The sequence below is a fragment of the Andrena cerasifolii genome, chromosome 2 (assembly GCF_050908995.1).
Source record: "Andrena cerasifolii isolate SP2316 chromosome 2, iyAndCera1_principal, whole genome shotgun sequence".
In the NCBI taxonomy this organism is placed as follows: Eukaryota; Metazoa; Arthropoda; class Insecta; order Hymenoptera; family Andrenidae; genus Andrena; species Andrena cerasifolii.
The window spans coordinates 11985293-12003957 of record NC_135119.1 but is presented as its reverse complement, the minus strand read 5'-3'; the positions used below and the strand labels follow the sequence as shown (position 1 = coordinate 12003957).

The window sequence follows — 18665 nt, the reverse complement described above, 5'->3', positions numbered from 1 at the left end:
CCCAGCCGAGGCACTCGAATCAGCAAAATTGTTGCGTACATTTACATCGCGAGCTCCCTCCGCGATGCCCAGCCCAGCCGTTCCAATGCAGCGTCGCCGAGCACCCCGGCTCCTCGATTTCCGTTCGCGCGGAATCGACTCCCCGAGCGCTCGAATCCGGCGGTAAGAGCCGGCGTTAAATCAGCCCCCGCGATCCCCAGGTTCCTGTAGCTTCATTCAAAGACTTTGAAGCGTGCAGCATGCGCGCGTACGGCCCGCAGAGGGCATCCTAGAGGAATCCCTCGAGTGTTACCATTAGTTTTCCGCGCGCCAATAAATCTGGCCGTGGGATCAGGTAGGCAGTGGCCGTGGCAGTTGCTTGCTGCCCGGGCCCTCGCAGGAGCGGAGGAGCGGCTCGATTCGTACCGGGAGAAACGCGGCGAGTGTCTTTCTCGCGGTAACGAGCTCCCATGTACCACGTCGCTTACTTTCTAGGAGCGGTCATCCGTTTCCACTGCGCCTGCCGTGCCTGTGCCCCGTGGCCGTGTTCGAATTATAGCGGCGGCCGGCCCGCAACGCTATCCTCGCGCGTACGACACGGACTGACATCGTTCGCGGGTCAAAGGTGGAGCGGGGATCTCGGGTTGTAATGCACGCTGTACTACGCGGCACGTCGCGTGCACCCCTCCCGAGAAATGATGAGCGGGAATGATGCACGCGCCCCGGGCAGGGCCAGGGGCCGCGATAACGCGACCTGGCCCGCTCACGTTTATGCTTTCCCCCGGGACTTATGCGCGGGGATTGAGACGTCCTACCATAGGACAATGTAAATCCACGGGGGCGAAACGCGGCGCGGCAGCGTTTTACGTCCAAAGCTAAAGGTGACGTGACGTACGGGCAAGCGAGAGCCGAGTTTACGGAGCGCGCGCTGCACGGCTGACATTGGACTCGTAGAAGAAGGCTCGTACGATTAGTGCGCTTTGAATTGTGGGAGTGAGGACGCGCGGCCCAACCTTCAGATCTGAATTTGAAGTGTACCGCGGCGGAACTTGCATAAAAGTTACAAGTCGTATTCTGTTGCTCGGGGCGAACTTCGCAATTTGCAGGACGCCCATTGTTATAGTGTTGCGAATTATTCGAGACCGCGAGGAGCGCGCAACGCACGGTGCCTTGACACGAAACGGGAGTGCCGGAGATGGTTATCAGTCGCGACACACGGGAAATGAGATGCTGTGTTTTCGTTCGGGTCGAGATTATTCGCGGATCTAGGGTGGCGAGCTTTATTCTCCGAGCTGAAGTGGAAATCTGCACGAAGAAACGATAAGCCGACGGACGGCATGTTCACGTGAAAGTGAATTCAGTGGTGATTATACAGGGTCGAGGACGCGGCGTATAACTGGGGTTTTCTTGACGGCAGCTTTTCGTAAGTAGCGCCTCGGCGAAACGAAAGTACGTGGATGCTTTCCTCCTTCCGTTGCCGCGCGACACTTTCGCGGAAGTTGGGATATCGGTTATTGAAAGGTAGTAGGAATTTTCTAATGGAAATCCACCGAGCGACCAGCAGGATCGCAGAATGCTGTAATTACTGCGACGAGTCCGTGTAACTACAGTAATAACTGCATTGATCTAGAAATATGTTACAGAAATGCCGCGTTTCTTTTGTCCACGCGAATATTGGCCTCCTCCGACAGAAACTTTCGCGAATCCAAGTTCCCAAGGAGGAAGGCACAGGTCATACTAATTTCCGATTTATAAAATTCAGTATCCGTTGCATAAATTACACTCGAGGCCCAAATAGATTAAGATACGTTCTCTACTTAATACGATTGCATGGGCGCGTGAAACGTAAAGGTGAGAAGTGAAATTAATCATTAAAGACTCACGTAGGTACATATCTCCCCGACATACTTTTCTATCCTGTCCCGATCTTATCTTCCAACGTAACAACATTCACGGTGTATACCTGTAACAGACCAAAAAATCATCAGATATGAATCACGCTGAATACTAAGGCAGTCTTCTCGCGAACAACTCTTCCTTTCTAACCACATCTTTTTTTTCCTCCACATTTCACGTTAGAGTCGTGACAAAACGGGAATACCAGTTACTCTTACCCACCGTACTTTCTATTCAACTCTGAACTCACTCTTCATCCACCATCTGGAATCGTGGACGAAAAAGCTGGCCGCGTAATGTCTTTGTCCCCCTGAATCCCAGCTGTGCGTCCCAGCGATTCGAGGCGCGCGTTAATCCGACCGCCTAAATCCTGCGCAGAGGTCTAGAGAAGAGAGGCGGACGCTCGGTGGCGAGGATTCGCAACGCAGGATGATAGGGACACGGCCAGAAGACGGATAAGGCCTCGCTAAACCGAGAAGGACAAGGAACACGGTGCTTCAGCATCACCGCTGGCATCGCCGAAGAAACGGATGGTTCGCGTAGAGACCCGGTATTACCATATTCACGAGGCTTCCATCTCGAAGTCAATGTCATGGTCCGACGGAGCCCCCGGGCAACGCGAGACGGTCCCACAAGCAGCCTTGAAGAATGTCAGTGTCAGGGTCCCATCGGCCCCTTGGGCGACAACCAAACCAGTTCGCAGTCACGTGGACCACCGTCGTGTTTTGAAACAATATTAATAGCCCGGTCGTGATATTGCTGCTGACCGAGGGCCCGAGTGAAAACGAACCTTCCAGCAGCCAGCTAATGGACTTCCCTCGTCCCTCAGCGCGACATTTCGCGTATTGCGTGACAAATGCGGGACGCGTGCGCGCCTTTTATGCGCTCGCCTCTAATCAACGGGGTGTAGGCTAATTCGAAACTGGGCGAGCTCGTTTCATCTTTTTTTTTTGTCATGGGTATCAGGTACCTGTACATAGGTGCTCTGTGAACGCAGCAAGCTGAAGCACGTTCGGGGATTTTGATGCGATATCTGTATTGAAAAAGCGTAACAGGTTTTTGGGCGAGAGAAAACACGAGCAGCAAATCGATTCGATGGAACGATCGATCATCGAATTAAAGGTGCTGGCGGTGTAACGGGATTCCTTAAAAACGTTATTCACCGTCGGCCAGCTGAATCGTGCTTCGCTGCTCGCGGCTGAGCGAGCAGCGGTCGAAAAACAAGCCCGTCGATCCTGTTCAATTTGAATGTTTCTCGGCGCAGCGAGAATCTTCGATCATATATTTATCGCGCAATGCTGCTTCCAGAGGCTGGCAAAGATTTTTAGTCTCCTTCAATAGGCATATATTTTTGGGAAATAAATTCTCCTTTGGAGCGAAGAGATAGGAATAGTAGCTACGGGATAAGTAGCCTAATTATTCTCCTCGGACTCGCATGACTTTCTACCACCATTCCTGTGCTCGTGCGATTGACTTGCAACAAGTGACGCGATTAAGCAGCCAAGATCGATAGGAATGCGAAGGACGAGGCGCGCGCATCGGAAATCGACGGGAAAATCGGTCATCGGCTGCCTCTAATTAACGACTCTCTACGCGCTTTTCCGAAGGCAACGATGGGCGCTAATAAAGTGCAGAGAACCGAGAACTTTCACTAGCCTGGCCGCTCTCACGTGCGTTGACGTCGAGACGCCTTTAAAAGTCGCATGCGTCGTGACTCGACGCCCCGTGAACTCGCGCCACGGACAGCGAGGGATTTCATTTTTCTTCACCTGGATCGAAGCCGAGGCCAGAGCTTCGGGTCAACGAAAGTGCAAGCTTGTTCAATGTATGATGTTTAAAGCAGATCATTAAATAATCGGAAGTTGCAGAGTTTACTAGTCGTTCTTTTCACGTAGACGAGGATAAGAAAAATCAAATTTGATATAATTCAAAACTAATGTAATTTCATTTACTGTCTTTCAACCTTTCAGCTAAATACATTATCAACTGTACACAACAGTTATGGTGCATTCCTAGTGTGACGGCTGAAATAAAACTTAATATTTCAGGAATTAAAAATAGAAACAAGTATTGCTCGTCTGGCATCCAGAAGGATATTATTCTCTTCACGATGCTCCTATTTCTCTACAAATGGATATTTTTACTTGCAGATTTTTTTTTATAGTCTTACTAGATGATAGAATAATGCTACAAACGTGTAAAATGATACGTGCAATATTAGATTCTTTTTTAATTCCCACAAAATTAATTTTTTTTCAGCCGTTTACACTAGGAAGACCCCTTAAGGCCGTCGCGCATTTTGGCGAAACGCGGCGCGGCAGGGCGAAGCAAATCTCATCGAAGCGAATCGAAGAATTTAATAATAATTAATTAATTGTCCCCGCGCTTTGGTCATGAATTGTTTATAAACTTTTCTCTTCGTATCGCCACGTTTCGCCAAAACGCGCGGCGGCCTGAACCACAGCGACAACTGCAGCAGAGTCTGTTCACGAACCGCTCTATTCTACTGTCCCCGACTCGTATCAGGAGAAAATCACTTTCAGTCTTATTTCAGATTCCCACCATTCCCTGTCGTCTCACGTTTCACGATTGATGTGATTGCCATATAAACATTATATTCTTTATTCTCAGAGTGGAACGATATAAAGTCCATTTGTATATTTTCTGTTAACCGACCTTTGCCCTGTACCCGACGTAGATCACGAGCAAAACCGCCAATCACCGTTTCACACGCAATAAACATTGGAATCGGTTGTAGAATCCCTTTCTTCGTCGGAATTCCCGCGATATCGGCGCTGCTCGCGAGCAGTGGATTTACACGCGCGTATTTTCACCGTGTCCGTTTCCATCGTACGTGCGAGTTACGGGCCGCGAGCGAAAAGCAGTCGCCAAGTGCATCCTACTTTCGCCAGCGCGGTCGTTCCTACACACTTCTTACGGTTTTGCGTGGGATATGAACGTCAAACGAGTTGCAAGAGTGACTCGCCACGAGACACGCTCGCTCCTCGATCACTCCCCAATGAATTCGACATGCGATCAAGGTAATCCAAGTCCACCGCGGGATTAAACGATAGTGATTTCAATCGTGGATGGAGGACCGCAAACAAAACTGTCAAAGATTTTCGATGATTTAAATGTTTATATCGTAGCTGAGGGAAGGAGTTGAAAATTACATAACAATAGTAATTTACAAGGGGAGATCACCAACCTCGGAAATTCAAAAAATTATGAAACTTTGGGTATCCCCAAAGTTTCATAATTTTTTAAAATATATATATATATATATTCTCTACGTATCGAAGTTACTTCTTTTAATTAGGGTTATCCTTTAGTCGGTTATAGTTCTTTCACAAAATCGGAAAGTAGCCGGATTTTCACAGGTTAATTTCACTCCCTTTTAGTGAATTTGGACCGCAAAAAAATATATATATATAGATATGTATTACGCATTTTTTTTTTTGCTGCCCAATTTCACTAAAAGAGAGTGAAATTGACCCCTGAAAATCCGGCTACTTTTCAATTTTGTGAAAGAACTATAAGCTACCAAAAGATAGCCTCAATTAAAAGAAGTAACTTTTGCCTGAAAACATTTTTCTATCTCATACAGTTATAACTAGGTGTGTGCGGGTACCCGTAAGTTGTGATTTTGCAGTGTAATCAGATGTAAGAATTTTTAAGCAAGAAAATCGGCTCCCGAATCACAAATCGGGTCCCGTAATTTCGGATACCCGCACATCCCTAGTTATAACTAAAAATCGGAAAATAGCCGACTTCTCAGGAGTCACTTTCATCCCCTTAGAATGAATTTGGGCAGCAAAAAATGGAAAATAAATACCTACATATTCTCTATGCATCCTCAAAGTTTCATAATTTTTTTTAATTTCCGGGTCGAAGAACTTCCTTTGTTAGTCAATGAAGGTTTTCTATTTTCACGTCATAATAAAAAATATAGAGATTTGCGTTCATTGATACATTCCGCTCCATGAATTGTAATTTTGCATGTTTTCAATGCATCCGTCAATGACTTCTCCGAACAGTCCGCTGATAACGCAGTCAGCGGTCTCAGTGAATCAATAGCCAACAAAGAAATGTTTCCTAGACACCCGGTATACACCTGAAGAGTAGCTGAATCTAGCAGAGCTCCGTAGGAGTTGCGCACCGTGAGAGAGTTGGTCGACCCGTTTACTTTCTCGCGCGAAGATGCAAGCCGAAGGAACAAAAATCGCGATTCGCCGGCGTCCACGGAAAGGAAACACGTCGACTCACTGTCCAACATCTCGAGACACGTGTTCGTGTCTACCACGCAGCTGGCGGGTAGAGGATCTATCGAACTTTGGCGACGATTTCACCGCAGGAAAACACCTACGCTTCAAACAATTCATCCCCGGCAGGCATTAATATCGAAGCAAGAAAGTCTTTTACCATCATATCCGACTTTCGCTTGCGCTGTGCAGATGAAGGGAAATAATAAAATTGAACGTAGAGACTCTAGAATACAGTAACTGCAAATAAAGTACAATAACGATCGCGCACGGAACGAGGGAAAACATCACGTCACTCCAACCACGAGGATCAGGACTCAAGCCCGAATCTGTCGTTAATCAGAAACGATTGACCAATCGATAACTGATCTACGAATTAAGTTCATCCCACCAATCGCAGATCCTTCTGCCATAAGCCTAACATAATCCGAGAGGATTACAGCTCCTCCGCAAAAAGAAGTTGAACGCACTACGTTGGTTGCCCGTGGCTGGAAGCCGAGAAAAACGCGAACGATGATTGATCCCGTCCCGCCTGTCAGGCCACATCAAACACAGCGCAAGGAACGTCAACACCTAATCAACCTTAACTAACTCCGTTCAACGCTACAACCCCTCTAAGCCGATAGTTTCAAAGCCACGCCTATCAAAGACACGTTCCAGCATCGGACAAGCTGTTAGCCGAGCGGAAAAGGAGCAAAACTGGCCGACAGCTTCTCCGGCTGTCCCGATAATCAACGAGCGCATCGTGCAAGCTCAAACTCCCCGCTGGCCTAAGCGCAGATTCCTGTTTCCCTGACTAGAACACGTCCGACGAGCGATGTAATTCTACGAACCGCAAAGAACGCGCGGCGTAACGCGCTGTACACCGCGGCCGGAGCAGTAGTACCTATACACCAGATCCTGATTCAGTGTAGCAGCCTGCCAGCCCCGATAGGGACGCGGCCCCGCGCGTCCTCTTCGTCCTTTTCCGCGCTGCCGCGGTTTTTACGCCCCTGGACGGTGCATCCAGAAAGAAGCCCACGGCGGTTAGAAGCCGCGCGCCGTGGCATCGCCTGGCCGGGGCTACTCGCGGAGTCAATTTTACTCATTAAGGCTAGATTCCTGCACGAAGCATGTGGCGAGTGCCGGGGGAGAAACTAGATCCCGTGGCGGGATAGCTGCGGGCCGAACGGCGCGAGCGGTGCGCCCGTAAACAGGAGCAAGCAAACGATACCGTCTCGCGAGACTCGCGTGAATTCTGTTTATACGGCTCCGGCATACCGCGATGCCCGGCGAAATGGGCCGTGCACGCGAGTTCCCTCGGACACTCTGGCCTCGATTACATCCAGCAAAAATCCCACCAGGCCGACAGGCGAAACGTGACGAAACGTGACGAAAGTTGCCACTCCGGTGCAGCAGCGAGCTGGAGAACTCAGAGTCGGAGGGATCTATTTAGTGCTGCAGGTCTAACAGATGCACGCGTGCTTGAATGAAACTGAGCCAGGGATAGGCGAGATCGTATCGGAATAATGGCCTGGACAAAAGATTACCCGATGGTACCCATGCCTGTTCAACTTTCTTATACTCTAGAGACCGCGTAGCAGCAAGGGTTTCTTACAGGCGATAAAATTCTTACTTTGTGCCCACTAAGAAACTCCGTGGCCCAGAGCGTTCCTGGCAAGGTAATAGTTTCTTCCACGTCTAAATCGCCATTTCTCAGAGCACTGAAATTCGATCGATTAACGATCAACGTCCGTTCGATTCCTCATTTTTCGCTGAAGCAACTGCCTACAAAGAGAACGAGGGCGCGAAGTGAAACAGGGGGAAATGGTGGGACCAGTCGAGTATCTACGCCTCTCTAGTGAAATTCCTATCGAGAAGGAAGGTACGATCCCCTTATCCCCTTATCCCGCCAGCAACGGCGTGCAGAATAGCCTTGCCTCCTGACCTATCCCATAAAGAGGAAGATGCACGAAGTCACGGTCGAAATTCAATTTCGTTTTGCGCTCGCCCTCGGCGGCGGCTTGTAAAAACCGTCACGCGCGTAGACAACCCACGATTATCGCCGGCGAAAGAATCATTCCCGCCGCGCGGAGGCTGGATATTACCGCGCCGGGAATAGTAACGCGAGACACAGAAACCGGGTTAGATAATAGGAGGCTGAAAGCTGAACGAAATTGGCCCACCAAGGGATCCAGCTGGATTTTATTTACTGGAACTGCGGCTCCCTCGGGGTGAACTCGTTCAACGTAGATTTCAGGGCCTAGATCCTCTCGCGTGCCACGGGATATCGCCGTCTCGAATCCTGCGCCGTAAAAACTCTAAGGGACGATATGGGGATTTGAGCGCCCCGCCGCATAGCCGCGGGGAAGTGAAAAGTTGAGCGGGTAATCGCGTCGTAAACGATCATGCGTATTGCATCCGAGAGGAATACCAAGAGCTCTCCTTTTCTCGTACCTTTCGATTCTTCTACTTTCCCTTTAAGTTAGAGACGAACTAGCTATGCTCTACAACGGCGAGTTCGTGGACCACCCAGCGTTTGCAACAGTAGCAGAAGCATCGCGAAATGCGCGTCGTTTAAAGCGCATCTATCGCAGTTATCATAGAATTTACAGCGTCATTAGTTCTAATGAAGCTGCATCCGAAGGCAGGCAACGTGCGTAAATGATGCAGGGAAAATAAAGGAGCGGTGCGTAGAGCATATGCGCATAAGCGAACGTGACTGGAATAAAGTTTACGCGGCACCGTGAATCAGATGGCACAGTTCCTCCACCGGCGAAGCAAGACGTCTACGTCAAAAACCAGGCAGTAGCTCGAACAATCTCGATTTCATATCGGCGCACATAAATCTGCTCGGATGCGGCATTATTAAATCCACCGGATCCTAGGCGCATCCAGTCGGCTGGCCAAATACGGGGTGGCAATAAAACGGGAATTCATAATCGATCGACGTCCGAGAACAACTGTAGTAACGTTGTTTGGCAACTTTTTGGATCAACGTCACTGGCAACAGGGTGGGTTCGTACGCTGGAATAGCAAGAAGCAACCACTTTACATGGCCAGACGTGTCAATTACGTTGAGGGGATTCTATGAGGAACTGTAAAAGATTTAGGTGTTCCGATTTGAATCTTTAGTTAACAAATATATTGTTACAACTCTGTCTTTCATTCCTCGCTGTAGTTTGAAGTAACAAAAAATTTTCGGGATACACTGGTACAGTGGTGGTGTCACTGTCATACATCCACAATGAAACTGAAACCGCACGGAGATTCAAAGTATCAATGATCACAGCTTCCAAGTGCAGGCCACCACCACATGGGAAAGGATTCTGACGTTAGCGCTGCACCTCGTCGGAACACGCTGATATAATGATACTGATGGTGTAATACGTCGGAATCATTTTTCACACGGGCGCGACTCGCATCTGGGAGCCTTGACTATCGATAGGGGCGCTGATCGTGAAACTTTCGAATCATTAATCACTCCGCATCTACCTCCCTCGTATCTTTCGTCAAATGAGAAACGATCCGCGCAGGGACAACGGTAAGAATCTTGCACGGTGGAGGACGTTAATTTGGACGACGGCGCAGGCACGAGAAACCGCGATCTTTACATTTACGCGTCCGAGGGCATCTCGGGCAAGCGTACCAACGAAACGCAATCGAAATGGCGGCGAAGATACCGTGATAAACCTAACGTCGGCTCGCAGTCTCGGCCGGAACATTTCGTAGCGAGTTTCAAGAGCAGCACGGGCTGCTCCAGACGAGATCGTTAGATACGAGGTACCTAGAAATGCCACGGGAAAGAAACGGGCAGAGAGGGAGGGAGAGACAGAACAGTGGTTGCACTATAAGCCACCTGCAAAAACCTGGATGGCAACCTGTTCCCCGAGCAACGATCGCGCATCTACTCGAGCTCTCTCGACTTCTGTGATGAAACTCGATAATACGTGCTCCGGTAGGAGACTCGTTCGCCAATGGGGAAAAAGGAAATTCCTGTTTTTCGTCCTCCGCAACCCTTCGCGTCCCCGATTGAGACGATCGGTTTCCATCGCTGCCTCCATGGAGATGCCATTGCTTGGGAGTATAATCAGGTGGTTATTCTCAACCAAATGTTTAGTTTGAAATCTGACGTTTTAAAGTCGACAAATGCGTCCAAGTATAAAACAGATGGATCCAGGGAATAGAAGCGATGGAAACATTTCTAATAAACCTTCGACTATTCGCAGCTATCTGGATCTAACTCAATTAGCGGTTGATTGGTTTAATGAGTTTCTTTTAGTAGGTAATTGGAGTGAATTCCTCGCATCATCCTCTGTTTACTCTATACCCTAGCTAGCATCGGGATTCGCGAAGAATCCCTGCAGCTGCGACTTCATACTTTTTCCCCCTTATCCTTCCACTAGTATCTCTCCCGTCGTGCTCGCCGTTTTTGTACGCCCGTTCCTGTTCAGAGGAAAAGGACATAGCCTTCGGTATGATTGCTGCTGCTCGAGCGCCGGCTTTTTCTTACATTTGCGTGGTATTCTTCGCTGTGCTCCTCGCCATCAAGTGGTTTTCTTCGAACCGGGGATTCTACGAAGTGCTCGTAGAGTCTAGCAAGAGTAAACAGTGAGGCACGCGTCTCGTACCCCTTTAGATACCGCTCTAATTTGAATAATTAATGGAGCAACCGCGGGCGACCTTGCTCAGATTGTTAGCGCCGAAAAAGTCCTCAAACGATTTCTGTAACAGCTACGAAGCCGGCATAAAACGAGTACAATTAACTTCTATGTGGGTATTTCGAAATCATTTGACCAACATTCTGGGAAAAAGCCTTCCTGATATATTAAATAGTATTCATACGATGGGGACACTTTGTTTCTACATTCAAGGAACTGTGTTTTATAAATCAGAAACACATCTCAATTGTTGTATGATAAATACATATTGCGTTATCGTCATAAATTGATGCCTGACGAAGATTAATAAGGCTGATGAAACCAGGATTGATCTCTGCAGATTTCCAGAGGCCCAAGCTGCACCGCGCTGAGGTCAACGTTTTAATTGCCTAGGAGGAACTTACAGGAGACTATCACCTTCCTCTGGAAATGTGAGCAGGATACGCTTCCCATCGTTTCACTTACCTACACGCTTCACTGAAACCTAAGAACGATTGCGTGCCCCATGAGATCTTAATCAATCGCGGAGAATTATATGAATCCTACGAAATATTCATCCACTTCTATCTCTGCTCTATCCACTAAAAATCAACTGAAATGCTGTTCCCAAAACAGCTAAGATCCATAGGTAAAGCTCGGTTGCTCTTGAACCGTGTTTTATAATCTCAGGTTAACAGCTTTCTCCGATCTCGAAAGATCTTCCTCTCTCTTCGCTTCCCCAAACTTGTGCGAACGAGACAAACGGTTCCTCTAACAAATTCCCAGCACGTGTGTCGAAAAGCATCACCCACGAAAATTATCCAATGCAAATTACTATAACCCCCAAGCCACCGCTTGGAGCATCCTTCAATTCGAGCGGGCTCGAAGGCGAGGAAACGTGACTCGAGAAAGTCGCATCCTCTGCGTTTCCGGTGGGGCAGAGAAATTCCAGAAGAGCTTGTTTAAATGCAGGCTGCATTCGGTTGCCTTGAAGCTACGTGCCGGTTATGTCATGTCACCGCAAGTGGGCCACACCGTCGTCTCCTTCGGTTGTTTTATTCCCAACCGACCAGGACGCTGAAATACACGCATCGTCGCGAGCTTAACGTTCCCTCCGGTCGGTCTCTATCTCTTCTCGCTCCGAGTGGCTGGCCTTTTGTACGTAAGAGTTATTCCGTGGTTGCGGCCGCCTTGAAAAACCTGATTTCCCTCTTGTGTCACTCTTGCGACGTCGCCGTCGCTTTGCTCGCAGCAACGCGCAAAGGTCGAACGCACCGCGTTTATTTGTTTATGGCGCTTGCAACAAAGCAAGGATAAAACGATTCCGCGTAGCACCGAGGAGCGAGCGTTACACGAAGCTCGTTCGTTCAAACGCGGAGTTTGCGCTAAACAAGCACACTGAACTATTCTCATCGATCAGCAACAAGTGGAATCACTAGCGGACTTATTCCCCGAACGATTACGCCCCGAGGAACGCCCTCGACGTTCCTATCATCGCGCCACACCGGCTCGACCATTAGCATCCAGGGCTGTTCTCGCGGGGTCGATTCACTGAACGATGAGGCTAGAAAGATTAATTGATTACCGTGAGACCGCGCTCTCGGATACAAGCTGCAGATACGCTCCATCCTCGACGTCTTAACTCCCACCCCCCTGTTTATTTGGTTACCCCGGCTTATCTCGACGATCCCCGGCCCCGACGCTGTCGGCGTTATTACCCCTACGAGCCGAACAATCATCCACGGGCGCACACCGACACGGACAACAATGTGATAGACATAACCCGTGACCCGAAACCCTAATGAGAGGACTCGGCTCTCCGAGGGGCTCCTCCGAGACCTGTTCTTGTACCGATGTAATCGGCCCCGTTGTGTTCGGTAAATTGGATTCGATGATAGAGGGCTTTCTGCATTGCGCGCTCGCTCAAAACCGCTGTGCTCGCGTGCTCCCTACGAACCGCCTCGTGTTAACTCGGAATTCTCCCGTAGGTGGTACTTGACGCGTGCTTCTATCCGGCGATGCCGAGGTTCGCGCTCGGCGAGCAGTTTACGGTGATGGGAAAGGGTACACGGCTTCGACAATTGGAATTTTGAGACGCCAGGTGAAAAATTGCGAGACGTGTTGGAAGTTAGCGGGGAATTAATGGGTAGGTTTAAGTAACAGTGGTTTCGCTGTAGGTTCGCTTTTACTCTAAGTTGTCTACTTTTACTTGGCTCTGATAATAATAATTTTGCAAGGCGAACATGGAGCAGTCGTCAAAGGGTTCAGTCTCAGTGTCTAACGAGCTCTTTGATGGATTTCAAAGCGAAAGGATTCGATACAAAGTCATCTAACGGAGCAAAGGTAGGGTAAGGACAGTCGGCACACCTAATATAAAGTGGCTATTCAAACTAACGCTGTTATTATTTATTTTGTCAGAATAAACCTAATATGTTCAGAATTTTATGCTGATTCAGAGAAACTGGTCGATATTTGCTTAAACGGGGTATTCTGGTGACCAGAATTTTTTATGGGCAATCAAAGTATGTGTAGTACACAGTTTTTTTTCTAAAATCTTAATCATCCTTTTAACTATATTTACAATTTTTTTTGTAGTGGCAAAATTAGTAGGCATGTCTGTATGAAGACATGTGCGTTTTGCCACGATGCTGCGAAATAGCTGCCACGATATCTATATACTAAAATAAATAAACAAAAACTTTATTTTAATATTTGTAAAGAATAAACAGTCAAATACTCAATTTTCTAATTTATTAAGCCTAATTAGTGTTTCTTTCCAGTCGACATTTAGATTTGTTTTGAAATAATTTCCTAATCGTTTTAGACAAATAGAAGGTAGACCATCTATCCTAAATCGTAACTAGGTCATCTCTCGTTTCTGCAAAGAGAGATGGCCCTCTAGTTAGCTTTGAAAGAAAGGGTTAATATGGTCAAATATTTTCGCTCCTCTGTGCCTCAATACCTTTACTATCTTATTATCCAAAACATTAAAAGAAAATTAACTTAGAAGTCTATTTTGTATACGATTCTGTCCACTACTGTGTTATAAAGGAGGTTAAATGTACCATCACCTTACCTTTTATTTTAATATATAAAGCAGAAAGCTTCTATATGTTTGTGTGTCGCCTAAAAACTTTCGAATGATAAACTCTGTGATCACAAAATGTGCCTCAGCTCATTATGCCTGACTAATCCAGATGAATGTGTGCATTTCCACAAAAAAAAAACTAAAAAAAAAATATTTTTATAAAACCAGAAGAGTAGTAAAGCTAAGTACTTACGTTTATAATCTGAAATATAGCGACTCCACTAACTCACCTACCAGGCCGACTCACCTTAACTTACCCTAACAAGCGTAAAATATCTTCTAAAACACAAGTTGCTCCGTAAATCATGCATCTGATAATCAATTGTGAACATAAAGCACCTTTCCCTGCGTTTAGCTTCGCCGCATTATCTGCGCGTAGTAGAGCACTAGAGATAGCAGTGCACCTAATGTCACAGGTATTTGACACAGTCGCAGTCCAACTGCTATCCGCCTACGCGAAGCGAGTAGTGGCGTCGAAATCGGTCAATTTGCCCCTTCCCACCCAGGTATAACATTACATCCACTTTCTGTACTACCAAATAATAATGCAACGAGGATATCTTGATCCGTGCACCAAGATGTCCTTGCTTATTTATCCACGCTGGAAATGGCGTTGCATAGGAGTAGTAAGGTAGAACGGAGTAGGCTCCTACGCCACTGTTGCACTTCTAATGTAGGTGGCTCGCGAATGGACCGTGTCGGCATCAAATGCCTGCGACATTAGGTACCATTATCTATCAGCTACCGCATTATTTCCAGCGATGAAGCAATACGTTTATCCTCGCTCTGTTAACTGTTCATTTTACGGTAAGGATAAATACAACTTTGTTGCTCCCATGCAAGAGCGTGCAAGGAGTACTGTAGAGCTAAGAAAAGCGCACCGTGCATCGATTCTCAAGGATTTAATGACATCCTGCAACACCATGACGAACCGAAAAGTGCGACGCCCTATTCCGAGTCATATGGAAGTTGTTTCACGCGTGAATAAAGGACCCCAAGGAACGGCTGCTGCCACGACTGCCGTAAAATGAATTCCAGGGATCACGATTATGAAGAGCGAGCTACCTCCTCGGCCAGGACGGACGCGTCGCGCGTCATCCGATGCAAATCAGCCCGCTATCCTCCACGTCACTGTCTCGTCTTCGGGATTCCACTCCTTCGAATCAGCCTACCACCGACAGCCAGCTTACCGCGAGGGCTAGCCAAATGAGTTAGCAGACCGTGAAACCGTAAAATCCATCGGAACGATCTGGCAGAAATGGAAATTCCTTTCACCTAGTTTCTTGCGTATTTTTCAACCTTTCTCGAACGAAACTACTCGCTCGATTTAGCGCCGGGTTTTTCGACCTTGCTCTCGAATACTTGGAGATTAATGCAGCATCACTGCGTATCGGTGAGCAGTGTAATTATATGTAAGGAAATCCGATCGAGTAAACGATCTGTGACGGTAGACTTCTTTCATTAAATTGATTTCTCAGGTCGTGGAATAATTTCAGATAGCGAAATTGTGCATAGAAGATTCTGCTTTGCATCATACATGATTATTACGCGAAATATTCGCTGGCAGGCGATGGATAACGAGTCGCAGTTGGAAATACCTGCTGCCCAGCGAAACCGACTGCTAATATTCAAACGGCGTTCATTTCCACGGAGCAGGCTGACGAGCCATTTTTGTTCCCGCGGCGTGTACAGCGAGACAACGGGCTGCGTGGGTTACAAGGGTGGTGAAGGATTGCAGGCACAAGAAGCAACAGCAATTTGGGACTCCCCACGTCGCCTCTGCACTTAACATCGCCATTCCGTGTTCTCTCAGGCTGCGCCATAAATCAAAAGAGGCCGCGGCTCTGGAGCACCTTCCTTCCTCAACTCGGTCTACTCGCTTGCCAGTCGTCTCGAAGCTAAATGCAGTTCAAATTTTAATTATCCCCGTCGTTCGTTGCACCGGAGCCGCGCATACAAGCCCGACACGCGCGAGGATCGAAAACGAGAACGCAGGAGCAAAAAGTCGGTCAGCACCGTTAAGCGAACGGGTTACAAGAACAAACATCGAGGGATTTTCCACGGTGCGCCGCCTGCGAAGAGCGGAACCTATTCATCGAACCGGAGGCAACGGAGGAGCTGGCGGATAAGCCGCGGCATACGCGCAGATGATCAATCTCGAGGGAGCAGGGCAAAGAAGCGGTGGGACCAGGCCCGGGGAGCTCGCTAGACTAGTCTAACGAGATGTTATCCTCCTTTCCTAGCATTTTCTACTGTCCTCCTCCCGCGATCTGATCGCTCCCCCTCCCCCCCCCCCTGTTCCTCCCGGCCGACCGCACTTTTTCCCCCTGCCGATTTCCTCTGCTTCTTGTTTCTCCGTCCACGAGGAGCGTGCACCCGGTGCGCTCCCTCTATATCTTCCTCCGACCGCCGCTCGATCTCGATCCTTTCGACCGGGCGACCAAGTGCATGCTCCAGATCACAGCAGCTCGATATCGAGCCGGCCGGACCGGGGAGAGGAGGGCAGCGAGCGCTCGGTACAGAAGAAACCGATACCTCGAGTAGAACTAGCGTACCGGTCGTACGTTTAATGAATATAATCGAACGGAACGCCCACGAAAAGGCCCGGGCTCTTATGCCGCTGCGACCGATCGCTCAGGTCCCCCGTTGGTCGACAAAGGCTGGCGGACAGCGACACTTGGAGATCGGATCACGCGCTAAATCGCGAACCCCTCCGAGCCGCTCGATAAATCATCCCGCGTGATGGTCACTTTACGAGGACACCCTAATAATCACGCGTGGACGCAGCGTGCATTTATAACCGCGACGGAATTGATTCCGCGCGGGCCGTGATACCGTCCCGACGATTTTTCAAATCGATTACGCGGCACGCTCGCACGGCGGTTCGGGGCCCACCGACACTGACGATTCCAGCGTTATTTGTCTTTGGTAGGCATGGTCGGCCCTCGGAGACGTCAAACGCAATTACTCCTCAGTCCTGACAGACTGGAGACGCTTACCGCTGATCACCCCGGCGGACGCGGAGGATGGATCCCAATTAGAGGTGCGTGGATCTCAATGGAGGTCTACGTCAAATGATTATGGAGGGATAACGAGGGAATAAAGAGGTTGCTGGGTAAAAATAGGGGCGAGAAGGAGGACTGTGTGAAGCTATTAAACAGGGATCGAAAGGATTGATTTTCCGTATGGAAATGGTGTGGCCACTTTGGACGAAGCAAAGTCATAGTCATTTTCAGGAATTTTTTGTAGGAAGATAATGAAAGAATTGGAAGATGCAATATGAACCTGCTATTGTACAACTCTCGACGGAGAGGGACTTATTTTTTTTCCGTACAAAATGACGGCGTTAGAGCCGTGGTATGCAACATCTTGCCGCGTGACGTTTTCCTCGGTGTTTAATCTCACGGCTATATCGTTTGACTTACAATAAAAAACCAAAGAGGTTTATCTTCTACATGCCTAAAACTAACTAAAGAAGTACATACACCGATTTTGCGGTATCTTGAACATATTCTTTGCAGCTGACACTTTTATAAAAACAACAATGCACTTTTTCTCCGCATGTTCACCATTTCGACCCAAATGAATGTTCATGGAAATATACTTCTTTAGTTAGTTTTAGGCGTGTAGAAGATAAAACTTTTTGGTTTTTTCTTCTAGGTCAAACGGTAGAGCCGCGAGATTAAACACCGTGGAAAGCGTCGCTCCTCAAGATCTTGCGTATCACGGCTCTACTGTCGTCATTTTGTAGAAAAAAAAATACGACCTTTTCCGTCGAGAGTTGTACAGTAACAGGTTCATATTGAATCTTCCAATTATTTCATTATCTCCTTAAAAAAAAATTGCCGAATATGACTATAACTGTGCTTCATCCAAGGTGGCCTAACCCCTTGAATAAAGAAATAAAGGATGCGGTATTGTTGCAGTGGCTGTTATTTGCAAGTCTCTAGCAGAAATGCAGGTTTTCCATACGCTTCGATGGTATCTGGATCGGTGAGATCGATACCGATCGGACCCGCGGCCATGATCAACAGCGTGAATGGTATCACGCTGTTGATTGGCGGCACACGGCACGATATAAAGCTCGAAAAGGCACTGCTCGCGGTTCTTCGAGCAAGCAGACCCCCGGCGAGGTGGTGAATAACGATTGGACGCCCACCAGCGCGCCGAGAGGCGCGCATCGAGATCGGACACCGGTGCAAAGCGTGTTAGACACCTCAACTTTATGGCGACATTCAATTTTATAACGCGTCCTACCGCAAGTGAACTAGAAACCATCCTGCTGCGGGAGAGGGAAACCTCTCTCCGGGGCTAATTGACTGTCCATCTTAAAAATAAACCGCCCACGCGAGGTAGCAGTGGACGGCGAGAATTGCTGCGATCCTCGTCCGAGAGGCTGTCTTACGAAATATTTCGATGGACGTGCTGGAAGAAAGAATGAATACAAAAGCCTTGAAAGCAGCGTTTTAATGTCCTCTGCATGGAATACTAAGTCACGTTGACGAATAATTCGAGATTTCTAGAGAACCCCGAGGGTACCCACTAAAGATCATCTTGCTGCTGGTAAAATAGGACAGCTCGCGAGACATCTCCCATGGAACCCAACGGTAAATCGGTGAGATCGTTAAATCAGAACTCCTCGTGACAGGGCAGTAATTTAAATTGAAGTGAAAGAGATTAGTCACGGCTGTAATTGCTTCACTGAAACGCGGGGATGAATGGGAAAAAAAATGGAATCTAACGAGTAGGCGACTCTTGAGGAGCGAGGCTAAAGGGAGCATCGTTCTCTGGCTACGGTGCACTGGATTCTGCCAGGGTGGA

At 48.1% G+C, this 18665-nt stretch overlaps 1 protein-coding gene across 4 annotated transcripts in view; it reads right to left on the bottom strand.

The window, feature by feature from the left end:
- LOC143378817 (uncharacterized) overlaps nt 1-18665 on the bottom strand; it is a 224597-nt gene that overhangs the window by 181250 nt on the left and 24682 nt on the right. For 2 of the 4 annotated variants that reach the window (XM_076830816.1, XM_076830820.1), the window contains exon 1: nt 1863-1887. The exons of the other annotated variants lie outside the window; for them this stretch is intronic. In XM_076830816.1, the coding sequence (XP_076686931.1) occupies nt 1863-1872 (10 nt within the window). In that variant the 5' untranslated portion in view covers nt 1873-1887. Of the gene's footprint in view, nt 1-1862; nt 1888-18665 lie in introns of those variants that run through there. 4 annotated transcript variants of the gene reach the window in all.